This window comes from Gasterosteus aculeatus, chromosome 10 (assembly GCF_964276395.1).
Source record: "Gasterosteus aculeatus chromosome 10, fGasAcu3.hap1.1, whole genome shotgun sequence".
Taxonomy (NCBI): Eukaryota; Metazoa; Chordata; class Actinopteri; order Perciformes; family Gasterosteidae; genus Gasterosteus; species Gasterosteus aculeatus.
Window position 1 is genome coordinate 5,339,379 of NC_135697.1, and position 16,760 is coordinate 5,356,138.

General features: G+C 44.0%; 2 protein-coding genes across 4 annotated transcripts in view; one reads left to right on the forward strand and one right to left on the reverse strand.

Moving 5' to 3' along the window:
* LOC120826235 (prolyl endopeptidase) overlaps positions 1 to 4,087 on the reverse strand; it is a 22,205-nt gene extending 18,118 nt beyond the window's left edge. The window contains exon 1 of the mRNA XM_078081193.1: positions 3,973 to 4,087. The gene's annotated coding sequence lies outside the window, so the exon portion shown is untranslated. The remainder of the gene's footprint in view (positions 1 to 3,972) is intronic.
* Positions 2,388 to 12,771, forward strand: prdm1b (PR domain containing 1b, with ZNF domain). 3 transcript variants are annotated; one of them, XM_040188345.2, is made up of 7 exons: positions 2,388 to 2,636; positions 2,906 to 3,232; positions 6,445 to 6,564; positions 7,802 to 8,042; positions 9,367 to 10,298; positions 10,421 to 10,549; positions 10,909 to 12,771. In XM_040188345.2, the coding sequence occupies exons 2-7, from the start codon at positions 3,062 to 3,064 to the stop codon at positions 11,482 to 11,484; spliced, it is 2,169 nt and encodes a 722-aa protein (XP_040044279.1). In that variant the 5' UTR covers positions 2,388 to 2,636; positions 2,906 to 3,061; the 3' UTR covers positions 11,485 to 12,771. The 3 variants fall into 3 exon arrangements, with proteins under 3 accessions (XP_040044279.1, XP_077937317.1, XP_040044280.1); XM_078081191.1 differs by lacking the exons at positions 2,388 to 2,636; positions 2,906 to 3,232; positions 6,445 to 6,564 and adding an exon at positions 7,247 to 7,448; XM_040188346.2 differs by lacking the exons at positions 2,388 to 2,636; positions 2,906 to 3,232; positions 6,445 to 6,564 and adding an exon at positions 7,479 to 7,599.
* Positions 12,772 to 16,760: the final 3,989 nt, after the last annotated feature.

Below are 16,760 nucleotides of genomic sequence, written 5' to 3' on the forward strand. Positions count from 1 at the left end.
AATGTCCCACGTGGACCATTAGTTCTTGTTCTATGGGCGGTGAATACATCTTTTCACGCGGTATATCGTGTTTGTTTGTGTATAGCGCAAATATTGCCACACTCTTCAAAGAATAAGATCAACACATCTTGATTTCACATCTTGGTAATAATGTATAAAGGGATGGCATATTCTTGGTAAATAAATGATTAGCTAATAACAAATAACCACATGAATTCGTAAAGTATTGTGTGAATTAAATGTATGACAAATAATTAACTACCAAATATCCTCCTCTTTAATAAAGAATTTTGTAAAACAATCTGAAAACACACACATTTTAGTTATGGTTGTCATATATTTTAAAAACATAATTGTGTATCAGAAAATCTGGATATTTGATTTTATCATGAAATGGCGCAATTAAAAGACAATAAATTATTATTATAGAGAATTATCCCTTAAAGAATAAGCCCTGTGTTCATATGGTTCACTACATCACGTTAGTGGTCCAAATATAAGAATTTCATTTGTATTATACAAGCAGTAGTCAGAGAATGTGTTTAAAGGGTCTCCTTCCCCACAGCAATTTAAAAAACTTAAACCTACATTATTATTTTCCTTTAACCAGCATTTAAATTGGCTTGATTGTATAATCAACAGGTGGCAGCTTTCTCTGTACTACAGGTGTAAATTTAGACCAGACTATTAGAAAACACCCGGGTAATATTAACTAAGTATTTTCAATTCTTTGGTTCTTTCGTCTAACTTTCTCTGTCCCAGACAGCCTGAATGCAGCTGACATCAGGTTTTTCCTCTGGTTATCCTTTCTGGTCTCCCGGTGCCGCTACCTCGCTCCCTCTGCACTGCACAACAGGTTTCCCCCGCTGGGAGAAAAAAAAAAGCGTGTGTCTGAAAACATCTAATGTCCCGGATGTGATGTGTGTCCAGTGTGAGATGCGCGGCTATCGTGGAGTGCCGGGTCTTTAGTCTCTGAGCCCTGAGCCTGAGCCCAGACTGTCTGCAAATTAGAGAAATTAGCCGAGCCAGGCGCAGTGAAAGAACCCAAATCCCCACTTACCCTCCCTCTACCTCCCCCCACACACACACTCCTTCTCCCAAAATTAACCCCCACGCCACACTGGTCAGTAAAGCTCCACTCTTGGAATAGCGGTCTCGCCATATGGCAGCCAATTTACTATTTCACTGGCCAAGTTAGGAAGGAAAGGGGGGAGAGGGGGCGGGTATTTGTGATCGACACGAAAATAGTTAGTGTTTTAAATAAATATACCGCCATATCCATGTGAGAAGAAAACATTTTCCATTTCTTGCACTTTCATAATATTATGTTGTCCACATTTACCGTTTAACGTTTACGTAAGTCATGAAATCAAACATTTTATTTGTTATTGTTTAAACTTAAACCTAAATGCAACGAGAGAATTGAGTCCAGCCTGGAATCCGTTATGTTGACGTCTAGCATAGCGGTTATGTAAGCATTTAAAGAGCAGTAACACAATCTATATCTTATTTGTCGGCACAGTTGTATGTGTGTCTTAGTCACTGTTAAGAAGCCAACTACATGGGTTTCTCTTATGAAATGTAAGACATCTCAAGTGAAAAACACAATTACAGTTACACATGTCAGGAAAAAATGATTTCTTTCAAATGTGATTCATTACTGTTTGTGGCCTTTCACATGCACACTCTCAAACGGGCAGCGTCGCCGCACATGGAGGAGTCACACTCTTTCTTAATGGCACGCCTCCACATGTTCTTTCAACAGCTTTCTCCTGTCCCGGCTATCTTTGTGCACGGTGACCCACGGCTCTGTATAATTAGACTGTGCGTGTCTGAAAATAAAGGGAATGCTCGCCAGACACGTGTGAGGCCTGCGTGCAGGGATGACCTGGCCTACATCTGTACCTGTGATTGAGCGAAAACACCCATCAGTCCAGAGCCAGTATCAGCGCATAGCAAAGAGAATCCATTATTATTATTTCTTCACCTCCCTACTTTACCCCAGACTAAAAATACAGAATAAAGAATTGCGCCTCTGTGTGTTTTTTATAAGTTGTGGATCTATTTGGTCATATGTGTGTTGTAAGGGTCTTAAGACTCTTAGTTAAAGATGTTCTACAGTGCGATGTAGGTCAAGGAGATACAGTGGCAGCCGATTGCTCATTAAGTGCCAAACCAAGCAAAAGTCTATCAGTGTGTTTTTCAGTGGCAACAGGCCAGCCATCTGCTCTTCCTTTATTCATTCATTAACATGTCCTCTTTGTGTGCACATGGACGTGTGTGTGTGTGTGTGTGTATTAATGTGTAAGCATTCACCACAACAGCCACTTGCTGTCCAAGTGTACAACGTCACTGATGTTGTTGTCCAAAGCCAACAGTTGTGTGTCAGATGGCACAATCACATGACCACAGCGGCTTGTGATTGGCCAGAGCGTTGAGCTGAAAAAGGTTGGCGCAATGCAGGCTCATGAGCTTCTGGTGATGGTGACAGAGTGCCCACAGCAAGAGTGGATACCCAAAGGATATAACCCATCGCTGAAGAATACACCAGAGAAAGAGGAGGGAGCCGATAAAAACAATTAAGGGATGACATAGCCAAAGACATGAGGATCCTACAGCTGCAGGAATGTGTGGAAGTAAGTCATGTCTCCTTTTCCTCTTTTCTTGCTGAGAGGGATGACAAAATGGTTAAATGATACGGGGTGAGCGCAAAAGGACAAAAGTCTTTAACATGGATTTCTAACAATTAATTACAACAATCTATTCAACTTCAGGTCAAGCTACTCAGATTTTGTCTCCACTGCAAATATTCTTTCTATCTAAACATGTACCCTTCCTCAAGCTCACATAGAGAACAGCTGATTTCTGTGGCACTAAAATCTCTTTCTCTCTCTTCTTTTTCCAGATCCTGATCTTTAACCAGCGTACCTAAGACAAGGGACCAACCCCGACCAAACCAAAGTACTTCACACCAAAGCAATCAAGACCAAACCGGGCCAAACTGAACCAAAGCTCCAGGAAGCCTGCGTCCATCAGCTACTGAATATTCTATATTGTCAAGATGAAGCTGGAAAGCCCACTAGGAGACATGAGCGGGTGGAGGGAGGTGGACTTTGTCCTCAACTGCACCTACATTGTGCCAGACCAGGTGTCGGACCCCAGTTTCAGCCTGCCCAAAGCCATGACGTCCATCCCACGCAACCTCACCTTTGAATACAGCACAGACAACGAGGTAAGAGCCACTCAGACAGGAGACACAGAATGGCCTTTACATCACATCTGATCTAAAACGGTTTACACGATTTGCTGGGCCCCAAGTGACAAATTGATGCTGTAGAATACAGACAGCGCTCATGTTCTATCCTGAGAAACCCTACCTTCACTCTCCTTTGAGCTTGAACGGGCAGTTTTTCCAGTCAGTTTATAGTTTTTGTGGTTACACTTTGAAATTTGAAATCTCAGTCGCCTTTCATGCTGTTGGGCCATCTGCATTTGGCTCCTCGAAACAAAAGTTGAGCTGACTAATGGGCTCTTGGCGTATACAGTAGAGGGAACCGCATAAGCGTGCATGTGGGGTTGTGGCCACCGGCAGCTTGAGCTCAGGGGCCTTTTTGCCGAAACATTGTGCAGCCTCTTCTGCACTCTCACGCGTATATTGACGCATACAGGCCTCTCTTGCTCAAGACACGCACATGCACGCGCCAGATGTCAAGGGTCAGCTCGACTTCCAGCACGCAAGCCTGTCTCATTCACATCGTCCTACCCGGGCGATTCAGGTTGTGCAAACGCAACACCTCCGAGCCTTTTCAGTTTGCCGACTGTTGCAGTGCAGCAGGCTCCCGCATCAGCACGGACACGTCACCGCCAAGTACCGCAGTCGTGCTTTCAGGCCAGCTTTTAAAAGGCAATCTGTACCGAAGAGCAAATGTTCTTTTTTAAAAAGGAAGAGAGAGAAAGAGAGATGTCACTCACTGGTTTTGGAGTCCACACTGTTGCTTGCGGTTGGACTAGCTTTCGTCTTCCTCTTTCTGTCCTTTCCCAGGCAACACTTTCTGCTGTCGTTCCCCTTCTCTACTTCTCTCGGCCTTGACTAAGCAGAAGTTACTGCTGGAGGATGAGAAAAGCATGCAAACCAAGGTGATAAGAATCACTTTAAGGGCTCATTTCAGAACTCCCGGTCCTTGCTGACTGTGAAACCCATCTTACAAACACTTGATGGATTCAAACTTCCCTTTTGCCATTTGGCTTGTGCTCACATGCATCATTGCTACATCAGGCAACTAGGTGTAGGTGTGTGCATCAGCAACACAAAATCAAGCACAAGCACAGACTGCTGGCCGGTAATCTGCTTTGCTTAAACTTGCCCTTTTGCATTGAGTGGTTTGCCTCACTAAATATGGTTGTGTGTGAATCCTTCTCCTCCACTCCCTAAAGCTAAAGTTGGAAAATCGTTTGGCTGCAACGATCGTAAAACACAGCCGCTACTTTGTGCGGGTTTGTGGGACAGCTGCACGCGCAGTTCACACCTTTATTAGGAAGGGATTTTTAACGCGGGTCCGATACACCGGTTTCGGATCAAATGTGTTTGTCTTTAAAACCCATGTCGTCATAGTTTAGCACCTATGTGGCCACCTGGAAGATCCCCTACATCCTCTTATTCCGTAACTCAGAACTTTCACACACTTTTTCCGAAACTCCTTTTTTTCCCGTGTGTTTTTTTTTTTCTCCATTCCAAAGCGTGCCAGGACATGCAGAGAAGGTCGGAGGGGGCACGTGGCAGATGGGGTTGTTAGCCAGTGAGCTGGGAGAGAGAGAGCAGCATAGGGGACGGATAGGGGGGTGTGAGCCGGAGAGGGTGGGGGGGATTTAGGTTAAAACCAGATGATTAACTTTCATTGGGAACAGGCAGCCATCCTGGCAGGCGCACAAGCTATTTTGAGGGGGTTAAGAAAAGACAAGGGGATTGGGGGAAGGCCAGAGAAAAGGGGGGGGGGGGGCGTTTAGAAGTGTGATAGAGCGCTTCCATTTAAGAACGCTCATCCTTCCTTCTTCAACCCCCACCCACCCTCCCCGCTGCACACCCCCACCCCGCCCAAAAACCTCCTCCCTCTCCCATCTTCCCAACCTGGCCGAACTGAGCGGTTAAGCTGCAGCGGCGGTCAAAGCGACTCGTTAGTCACGCAACGGCAGCAGAGCACAATGTCCCTGTCACAATGGTTCATCACATCCGGGGACCAGCCTCCCTCGCCTCCTTGGCCGCTCGATCCCCAAACACACACACACACACACACACACACACACACACACACACACACACTCCTCCTGCACTCAGTGAGCGGTTGTTCTTCTAATGAACTTCTTGTACTTCATTTGCAAAGCCGCCTCTTTCCCTTGGCGGGGCTATAAAACCATCTCAGGGTGCGGAGGTGTTTGTCATTTTGGTTTGCTCAGGTTTGACCTTTATACCAGACGCCATTGAAAAGCTTTTCAGGGTCCGTTGGAATTAGAATGCCTCAATAAATACACGCTCTTCCTTCCAAAGAAAGAGTGTGTATTTATTGATGCGAGGAGGAGGAGGAGGGGGGGGGGGGTATAGGAGGGTAAGAATTGAAGACAAAGCTCCTCAAGACACAGAGACTGAGCGTACGCCGCAGATGCTTCTGCCGGATGGCTTGTGTGTGTGTGTGTGTGTTTGGGTTCGTTTTGAGAGGCGTTGACCCCAAGCCTGTCCACTTTCTAAGAAAGTGTGAATCATGAAACCGTTCTGCAGAACAAAGAGACGGACATATCCTGTTGTTCCTTCCTTTAGATTTCTCAGTTTTCTGCTCCAACCAACCTCAAACTTTCAGAAATTACTCAATAACCTGCAGGATAGGTCTTGCTCTTACCGCAACTTACTCAATGTACTGGTTATTAGACTATAGACAAAAGGTGTGACTCATTTCAAAGAGGTTACAATTGGACTTTTAGGCTTTGATCCAACGACCAAGCAGTGTCACTATTTTCTGTATTTATTGCCCTGGTTGCTTTTTTTCTATGACCATGGTTACAAGACAGACAACAGGTGGGTGACAAACAACAACAGGTGACTCTGTCTATGGAGTTTATAACGACAGCAGGTCACAGATCAGTAGAGTAGGTCAGAGAAAGTGTAATTCTCTTCATTTGATTAGCTAGTTAGTGTTGAAAGTGTTTTTTTAACCTGGCTGGAGAGCTGTCTGGGCAAACGTGACAAAGCAACCACAATTGCAACTGAGGCCGACGACCTGCTGGACATTCACAATGGACACACACAAGTATTGCACTATGCTATGAATGTTTGAAGAAACATCTACTTTTGAAAGCTCTTTCAACATCTGTTCTGAGTTAATGTGTAACATTTTCCATGAGAGATGAACGATGGAAAATGGATAAATGTAATGATGGATTTGATCTGTGTTGCAGGTGATGGGCGTCTTCAGCAAAGAGTACATTCCTCAGGGGACTCGGTTCGGCCCTCTGCAAGGGGTCATCTACACCAAAGACAACGTTCCCAAACAGGCCAACAGGAAATACTTTTGGCGGGTAAGCGAAACACGCACGCAATATACCGTATACCAATTCATGTGAATTTCCCCGTTGCTCTTATTGGATCTCAACCTTTACGGGGGATCCCGTTTATGTGTTAAAACTTGAGCGATATTAGTCAAATCTAGAGCGACTAAATGGACCTGGGATCAGGCGAGGAGCGACTCGGACAAGGTTAGACAGAAATAGACGTCCGTAATAACAAGTTTCACACCGAGTCAAATCCATACGTCAACACACTCCAGTACTCTAAGGGATTTTGGTCAAAGTTTTAAGAGGAAGTCAATGTTGCCGGTAATGGTTTCCCTCTCACAGTCATCAAAGTTTACCGTCACACACACAAAGGACTATTGCTTGTCATGCAGGCACAAACACTCAGACTATCCTTATCTTTCCTCATACCAATAAGTCTTCAGGCCCCTGGTTTCTTTTCTCCCTTTCTCTCTCTCTCTCTTTCTCTTGCTTTCATTCTATCTTCCAGAAAGCTTATGTCACTGAGGAATTCTGCTGAGTCAGAGTTTTTGTTCCCATCCTACGTGTTTTCCTTCCGGCCGTATTTCCTGTAAGCTTGTGCAAGGGGTGTCGCGGCGGTGCAATAGTGAAAGTGTGACGTCCTCCGGGAGGGATTGTGTTACGAACTCGTGACACAGGTAGAGGGACGGGGGGGCTGACGTGCGGCTGAGGGCACGCCCGCATGCCGCTGTGTTTGGACGCCTGACAGGCGGGCTGGCAGGCGGCCATCAGTTACAACTCGCTTGTCGAAGATCGTAACCACGGTTACCAAGTTTACCACCAAGCGTGTACTGCACTAATCTAAAGAAGAAGAAAAAAAGAGAGAGATAAGGAAGGAAGAGGGGGAAATGAGAGAGACGGCAATTGCGGTGAGTGGACAACCACGCCCACTAGGCGTGTGTACTTAAACAGTGCTCACCGACACAAACACACTCGGGACGCAAAGAGCAGAGCTGTTGGGTGCAGCAGACAATACACAGTGACTGAAAGCTGAAGGATAATTAACTGTACATGGCAGAGGTGATCATTCTGAATATTTTCTTCATAATAAGCTATTCAAATTGTTGTCAGCGGATTTCATTTTCAAGAATTTGAGCATCACATGCTGAAATGTCTTTAGTAATATAATCAGTGGACGTCCAATATTGAATACATTTCAGCCAGTTGCTTCAGGTATGAATACGTTGTAATCCTTGTCATCTCTCCACTTCTTCTCCTGCAGATTTACAGCAATGAGCAGCTCCAAAACTTTATTGACGGCTATGACGTCCACAGGAGCAACTGGATGCGTTACGTCAACCCGGCCCGGTCTCTGGCCGAACAGAACCTGGTGGCGTGCCAGAACGGCCGGGACATCTACTTCTACACCATTGGACCGGTGGAGCCCAATCAGGAGCTGCTGGTCTGGTACAGCCAGGAGTTTGCCCAGAGGCTCTGCGGCCAGCAAGCCGACATGAAACCGAGTGAGTGCAGCGGGAGGGACGGCTTTGCTAGTTTAGTATCAAGATGTGGTCTTTCAACAGAAATCTTGCGAAAGAGGAAGAAATGATTTAGAGGCGGTGCATCACAATGACACACGCCTGATTTACATGTGACAAAACGTGACAAAACGCTGCGTCAGAAGGCGATACAAACTGATGCGTGCTTAAGATGAATGAAGACGTGTTTACGCTTCCTTCCTGTGAATAAGACATGATGTTATCTTTCACCAACAATGGAGATAGTTGGTTTATTGCTATTTATTCCTGTCTGGCTGAAGGCAAATATCTACCATTATCATTGGGGAATGCATACAAACGTAGACTAAAACAAATCTCAGTCAGATGTGGTGAAGTACGTGATATTTTAAGGAGAGCAGAGAAATCTGAGGGGAATAAAGTCTGGTCAAAGTACCGTTACGAGTATTTGTTTGCAGCCAGTTGTAGAACGGCAAGTCATCCCGTATGATTATGTGTCGCCATGAAGTCCGATGACTCATACAAACTGGACACACCAGATGGGTTGTCATTCATCTTGGTGACTAATGCTGAGGTGGTATGACTACATTTCATCAACTTAAAAGGATCTTTAGTGTTCGTTTCCAGTTCAGGTATTCTCATTGTTTAACCATCCCGGTTATCGATGTTCTGATACATTTATATTTAAGCGAGTCTCACTTGGAAACTTACAAGTTACAAGCAAAGCTTGATTCTCTATAAATTAATTTGAATATTCAGTGAAGTGAAAAAAAAAACAAAAATGCTGCTTTTCAAATCACATCTAAAACACAAACGTATGATTTACAAAATGCTACATTTGGAAACTTCGTTTCTTCATATTTGTTAAAACTGTAACTGTGGTGCAGCATTTTAAATATGTAGTTATCATGGTACATATATGACACAACATACAGTAATGGTGACAAATTCTCAGAAGAGACAAAAAAAAGAGCTGTTTCACATTATCTTGTGAGAGAGACGTATCTAGAAAAGGTTTTGCAAATGAAACTCTGAATCTTGGCATGACAGATGGAGTCCCACACACTTAACTTCTGCGCCCACATCAAAATCACTACTGTGATTCACAAACAGAAACCTATAGCTTATGATGGACACGGTAAGTCAGAGCGAAACTACTATCATTTACCATAAGAGGCAGGGCCTTCTATGGGTGGAAGGTTGTTGGAGTGTGTGAGGTACACAGCTCAAACCAGATATTACGATACGCTTTTTCCATTATATGGTGCAGTTATTCAATTTGTATAATAATGCTGTAACTATACTCAATTTTCATTTAATCTGTTTACAGAATACACAAACTCTGATGAAGACCGAGAGCCGGAGTGTCCCAAACAGCACCTACCTCAGACGACATGGAGTACAGACAGAACAAAGGAGGAGGTGAAGGAAGAGAGGGATGAGGATGGAGAGGAGAATATCGACGTGGAGATGTTGGAGAGAGACACACCGCCTGACACGCCTGACACGCCTGACAACCACATCATGGATTTCAGCAAAAAGGTCGAGACGGAGGCGAGCGCCGGGGACACAGAGGACCGGGGCATAATTCCATCCCCTGAGCCCCAACACGGAGAGAGAGGCCCGGCCTTAAATCACCGGTACTCACCGGATCCTCAGCCCGCAGTCCCGCCCCAGCAGCGAAATCTCCCTCTCCACCTCCACGGCCTCTACAGGGAAGGTGTCTCATCCTACCCGATTTATCCCCAATCCAGACCCATCCACCCCAATTACCAGCTGCTTCCTCCCTACGGCGCGCACTATCCTCGCCTCCTCCTCCCCTCGTACTCCCCTCCCTTTCCTGGAATGCTGCCCTCAAGAGGATACCTCCGATACAACAGCTACCTGGGCGCCGACGGCCCTCAGTACCCACCCATGGGCCAAGCTAATTTACTGCCGGTGTCCCTCCCCTACCCTCCCCCGCCTTCACAGGGGGGCCTGAAAGAACTCAAAGCAAACGTGTCGCCGCCGCGAGGCGCGCCAGCCACGCCAGAGCTCTCCCCTCTCCCCAAACCCGACGGTCAGCATCATCCTACCGAGCAGTCCCCCTCTGGGTTTGAGGAAGCCATGAATCTAAGCCTGGATACGATCAAAAGCAAAGCGGCGACACGCAACGGCCCCGGCCACAAATCGCTGCCCTACCCACTGCAGAAGCAGAATGGAAAGATCAAGTACGAATGTAACATCTGCTCAAAGACTTTCGGACAGCTGTCGAACCTCAAGGTAACTGCTTCGACACGGCTCCCGCTCTGCTTGAAACTTCTCTTCTATTCGTTCCAATTTGTACACACTGTTTGACACCAGTGCTCATGATGTATGTCTTCCTATTTCATTTGTAATTGTAGGTCCATCTCCGAGTGCACAGTGGCGAAAGACCGTTCCAGTGTAACCTGTGTAAAAAGAGCTTCACGCAGCTGGCGCACCTCCAGAAACACCACCTGGTCCACACGGGGGAGAAACCACATGAATGTCAGGTATGTTGAAATAAATTGTGAGTGGGAAAGACACAAATAGAAAAACAGACTGTAAACACTGTAAAAGTACACCCAGGTTGTTTGTGACTCACATACCTTTCTGGTAAGACCGTGTCTGTTTGACTTTCCATGAGCCATTACTCACTTGGTCATGCGATATTGACACTCGTGATGCTTTGGGTGTAGATTCATTAGAACATAGAAAGAGATGTTGTTTTATGGAGGTTTGCCGCAGAACTAGAATTACATGGTCAACCCTAAAGCAACCGCGTAAATGACACATCAACATTCCCGAACCCAATCCAAACGTGTTGACTGTGGCTTAAAGAAGCCTTAACCTTTTATCTCGTGCTTTTCAGGTGTGTCACAAACGCTTCAGCAGCACCAGCAACTTGAAAACACACCTCCGCCTCCACTCTGGGGAGAAACCCTACCAGTGTAAGCTGTGCAACACCAAGTTCACCCAGTACATCCACCTCAAACTGCACCGCCGCCTCCACAGCAGCCGCGATCGTCCCTACCGCTGCCAGCTCTGCGCCCAGGCCTTCTTCCACCGCTTTTCCCTCCGCATCCACCAGTGCAGCTGCTGCCTGGCTAACTCCAACATGCCCGTCGACGTACACACGAAGCAGATGGTGGAGCGATTCGATGCCAGCCAAGAGGCCGACATGCTCACAGAGGCGGCGTCGGCAATGCAGGTGGAGGAGGCGGTGGAGCGCTGGTTGGATCGCACCTTGGAGGGGGAGGGAAAGGAGGACCAGAAGGAGGCGACCCTACTGCTGAAAGCCCTGGCGGCGGCGATTAATTCACCAGCAACGCCCGTGGCCCAATCAGCGACACCCGCGTCACATCACAGCCCTCCACTGGCCTGTCAGGAGAGGGCCAGCGTTGTTCACCTCCACCACCGGCCAACAGTGAAGACAGAAGGACAGTGAGAAGGAGTCGAGAGGGGACGGTGTAGAAAAAGGACATACAGCATACCAGAAACCAAGAAAACCGATGTTTCACCAAATAAAACTCCCCGAATAGTCCATGATGGGCATTAAGGGTAAACTTTGATAATCAAACAAGCGCAGCACCAAAACAAGAGCATTCCAAAGACTGGGCGAGGGTATTCAGTTATTGTACTTCCTCCCAAAACTCAGTTTAAAGGGAGGAGGATGTCGTTAAGCTGTGAAATATTGAAGACTCTTTTCACTCAGGTAGAGAATTGTTTGCTTTTTTGTGCTTTAACTTATTACTTTTCTTGAAATTTGAGTTGTCTTTATTTATTTAGTTTATGATAGTTTATTTTTTGACTGTTAGTGTTTTTTCTGTGTTGATTTGATCTCTTAGGAAAACCACAAATGGACTCAATTGGACCAATGGTAGCACAACCCTGCGGAAGAGTCTTCCCTTGATAAATTGTGCAGTGTTCGGCTTCGGCTTTGTGTGACGGCGTGTTTGAGCTTTGGGTGCATGAGTGCAGCGAGTGGACGTTTATACGAACGACAGCGCACAGTGAAGTGGCACAAACCACATTTCTTGTCTTTAACTATTTGCGACTATTTTGTTTATTTATGATATTAAAAAAGGGAAAAAATCGGGTCTGTTAAAATTGTGTGTTAATAAGCAATTGCCAAAACTACAATCAAAGAACATGAATGTGTTTGTCTTTTGGCCATTTATTCAACTGATTACATTAAAGGTGAAGAAAGCGGTTAAGAAGAAAAAGCATTACCCCTTTTTTCTTGATTCCCCAGCAACTTCTCGCAGTAAATTTCATTATCAAAGACACAACGTACTGAACCAAACCAAATATCACCAAAAGAAACCAAACTACATATTCAATGTGATTGCCGTATGTTCATTAAAAATGTACACTGTCTTTCTTATTGCAGCACGCTATGCTCCTACTGACTGGCTGCGTTGCTTTTCACTGGATTCAAATATTTCAAACAATTCCTACGCACAACACTTTAGTGGGAAAGTTTTGGACGACAAAGACAAGCAACACAGGTGTGCTTTTGTTTAGGCAGGTACTGTTCTTGGAAATTGTACTACTGAGTCAGTGATCTACTTCTTTCATGATTTGAGTAGCGTTTTTTTACTTGGTACAATATGTTTGTCTATGTAGTTTATTTTTGCAAACAAGTGATGAGATGTTAAGAATTTATATGTGAGAGACTATTTTTACTTTTATATTTACATGATGTAGCATATTAAAGATATTGTTTCTATAAGTCCTGCTTTGTGTCGGTTTCTGTACCCGTGCAAGATGTAGGATTTTATTTTTATTTTATTTTAACAATGCAGAAACTGGGAAGGCGACTCATGCAACAAAAAACAGTAAAGTAAAAAAAGTACATTGTTCGTCCATGCAATCGTCAACGGGACCCCGATCTGCATCGGAGTTTGTAAAAAAAAAAAAACAGTATCAGATCAGAACTGGAAAAGTTAAAATCTGCGTAGTTATAATGACTTCTACGTTAAGGTTAAAAACATGGTTTTGTATGACAACAATTAACATGAAGGTCAGGCATTATATTGGCAACCACTAAAGGTGACTTGAAATGCATGAATTTTAACCCTTACAAGAACTTTCCACAGCGGCCACAAATTTTTCTTGGTGTAAAATTACTGGTTGCGTGCAATTAAACGGTTACCGACAGGTCAAAGGAGCCAGAAATTCAAGTGGAAATTCCAGCAAAACGCTCTTCCCATGAAATACAGAGTTACTGTACCGGTTTGTTGTAGGCTCGAACACAATGCATGCGTCCATGCAACAACCTTGCTACCCCTCTCTTCCTGGTAATAAACTCTAGCACGTTTCAAGCTACATTCCCCTTATTGTTTCACTTTTCGGCTTCTCTTTCCTTGAAAACACAGGAAATGATACTAGCCGGCCACCACTGAAAACCAGAGCGGCAGTGTTTTAAAGTATAACCAATGTCCAACATGACATTTGTCGATTTTGAAATTGAATCTTGCCCTCTGCTTTTCTCAAAAGAAAAAACAGTCTGAGAGATTTACGGGCACAGCAGGCCTACCTAAACAAACATGAAACCGCAAAAGATGATTTTAACTTATCATTGTCGTCTCATGACAGTAAGACACTTTCATCTACAAAATCGGTGGCAAAGTTAGTGTCAGAATGGTTTGCTCTTTACAGTAATAATCTCCCTCTCTCTTTGTCTCTTAACCCCTTTCTTTTGCAGACAACTCCTCATTCTATAGTGTTTCCTCTTCTGCTCTGTGCTGTGGGGGAGAACCCCGCGGCAAACACCCACGCGCCGCTGACCAGAATAAAGGTACTTCAGACCTTTAAAATGCACAGTCAAACTGCAGTGGTGACAGGAAATCCTGCACGTCTCTCAGGCTCCCAGCTGCACTACCCTATTGCGCAATCAAGCAATAGAAGCAAAAGCATGGCGTCAAATACCTGTGTGTTGTTCTGATGAAGCGCAGGAGAGACCCGAAGAAAAGCGCAAATTATGCATGTTGAAGAACTACATTCTTTGGAAGATAAGGTCATTGACTTGCACGTAATGATGCAGCAAATGATGAAGTAAAATAAATTCAATAGACCTTTATTGACCCGGGGGGGAAATTGTGCACTAAACTTAAAAGAAAACATCTGAAAAAAATGGAAAGAAGCTGCAGTTGGGTGTTTGTTGAACAGACCGTGAGACTCAGCTGGGGCAGCTCAGTCGTCAAATGATATGAAGTAGCAAAAAAGGCTTATGGAAAAGATCAAAGTAAGTCAAAAGTACATCAATTAGTTGATGAACTACATGGCCGTTGGGAGTACTGTTGGGTTTAAGACGAGTGAGCCAATGCAAAGCAGACATCCTGTTTTTAATCTCTTCCTCTTATTCTTCGAAAACAGACATTCTACAGTTTCCCTCCGCAATTTGTCACAGCCCCCTGAGAACCATAACAGGACGTCCTTCAACCCGCTGCACACCGTAGGCTGTCAGAGATGATAGAAAAAGAAAACCAAACACAACACATCAAAAACGCACACACACACACACGCTCGTGTAAGGCCGGAGTCTGCCTCGGAAGTATGACAATGATTCAAGTGGATGCAAAAACATATTCTATGTTATCTCTTTGCAAATCCCCAATGAGTTCTTGGGGAGATCTGCTGTTAGATGCTGCCAATCTGGTTATGTTCATCATGAGGAAGTAGTCTTGAGCAAACCTCACATGATGCCAACAAAAACTTCCAAGGAAGTCACTAGCTCGCCTCAGGCTCAGTCATCCATATAATTTACACATTTCAGTTCAGAGTTTCCGTCTATGTGTGGACAGAGTTGGACGTCTTTCCTCACTTGCATGTGTTCAGTCCAGTACTGCCGAAACCCCAGGTGCTGCGCCTTCACATTCGCTTACAAAAAAAGCCGTCGCAACTCCATGTAATGTGCACCATGAAGACTAAACACTGTCCCCTTTATTTATTTCTTGAAGGATGCAACAGCGAAATCCTGATTGTAGCGCGTAGCATGCATCTCGTTCAACCTGCCTCAACTCTGCATACTGGTAAAGAGCATTGCAGGGTGAGTTCATCGGACTGCATTGAGGTTAGTGCAATTCATCAATTCCGGACAGAGATGTGTCATTAGCATTGTGTATAAGAGAAACTCACAAGCATTATGTGGACATAATCCACATCACCACCTACCAGACATCCTACCCTGTTTCTCAGAAACAATGAGAAAGCTAAAGTGAATCATTCTATGAGAGGAAAGGAGAGCTAAAACCAGTATATTAACTCAGGAAATTGCTAGTGTTGCATCAAAATAATAAAACTGTCCCCTAAAAGAATGAAAATATGAATAAGAATCAGGATTATAAACCTGTTGGAAAATAGCCAATGTCTGCATAGTTTGGACTTGGTGGAAGTGACTGTGTTCATGGTTGTGGCAACATCAGGATTAGATTAAACGTTGCTTTCTTAACCTTGTAAAAACTAAAATTAACAAATAGAAAGATACGCATTTTATAATTTATTATTCATTATTTAAAATCATACTCCTGCAACTCTTCAGAATCAATGGAAAATGAAATTCTGCTGTGAAGTTGTGAAAAGAATGTTGCACCAATTAATCAACATTACTCGAGGTGAATGACCTCTTTGTACCTATAACTGACACAGCCACTTATATTAATTCTGTGACTAACTAAATGTACACAACATAACCGTGAATGACCCTGAAATTTCCACCTACTTGCAACATTAGTCAGACGTTGCATCACGTCACACCCCATTGGACTTAAATCTGATCAATGCACAAAATAGGGACACATACAGAGAACGCGTCGTGTCTATCAGCCACAGCATCAGTGGGGAAACTGTAAAATGCTTCCTCCTGCCCAGAGTACTCATCTATCCATCTCATTTTTTTTGATCGGTTTCTTAGACCAAAAAAATATTGTTGAAGGTTATAAGTAAGTGATAAAGGTAGAAACATCCTTTTGAAAGGAAATGTGACATTTTGAAGTCAAATTGCAAACATTTCAATGAGTTAGTGATTTACAGTATCTTCAAAAACTGGAGTTGGGGATGTTAAAAGAAAGTAAAACAAGTTATTCAAATTAAAAAATTGTCCAATTGTTTACATTGTTAGAAAAGTACATACTGAAATGACAGTTGTTCAGTAAAATACCTTTAATTAAAAGAACGTATTGTTACTACAAGTTATCACCAATTCCAGTTACTTGGAAGAGATTACCAAACATCTGTGTCCAATGTAGTTACAGCTGCAACTCTTGAGTATTACGTGACTGACTTTCTGTTTTATTTCAACAGAAAGATGATGAGATAAAGTCAATGACCAAGGTGTGTGTGTGTGTGTGTGTGTGTGTGTATGCTCATGACGGTGAATTGTTAGAGACAAAATACTTATTTTCTGATGTTAAAGTTCACTAGGTCTGAGTTGAATAAATGACTGTGATTGATGATGAGAGGGACACACCTTTAACGGTATATATCAGCAGGGTTCATCCCTTCACCGTTAGCTTCGGTTTGACCTCAGTGTTTGACTTTCGATTGCAGTTTTTTTTTTTTACCAGCAGTAGAAGCCATATACATGGGAGTTGTGTTCTGAGTAATAGCACGAGGTGGTTACGCTGCAGCAATCAGCTAAATGGGTCTAAAGGTTTGACACACAGTGCCAGTCAAAAGTTTGGACACATTTTAAAAGGTAATAAACGCTAGTTTATATCA

Bases quoted from the DNA above. Each gene is read 5' to 3' on its own strand.
- prdm1b (XM_040188345.2), top strand. From the start codon at position 3,062: ATGAAGCTGGAAAGCCCACTAGGAGACATGAGCGGGTGGAGGGAGGTG. The intron at 10,299-10,420 runs GTAACTGCTTCG...TTGTAATTGTAG, and splicing joins GACAGCTGTCGAACCTCAAG to GTCCATCTCCGAGTGCACAG. The intron at 10,550-10,908 runs GTATGTTGAAAT...CGTGCTTTTCAG, and splicing joins AGAAACCACATGAATGTCAG to GTGTGTCACAAACGCTTCAG.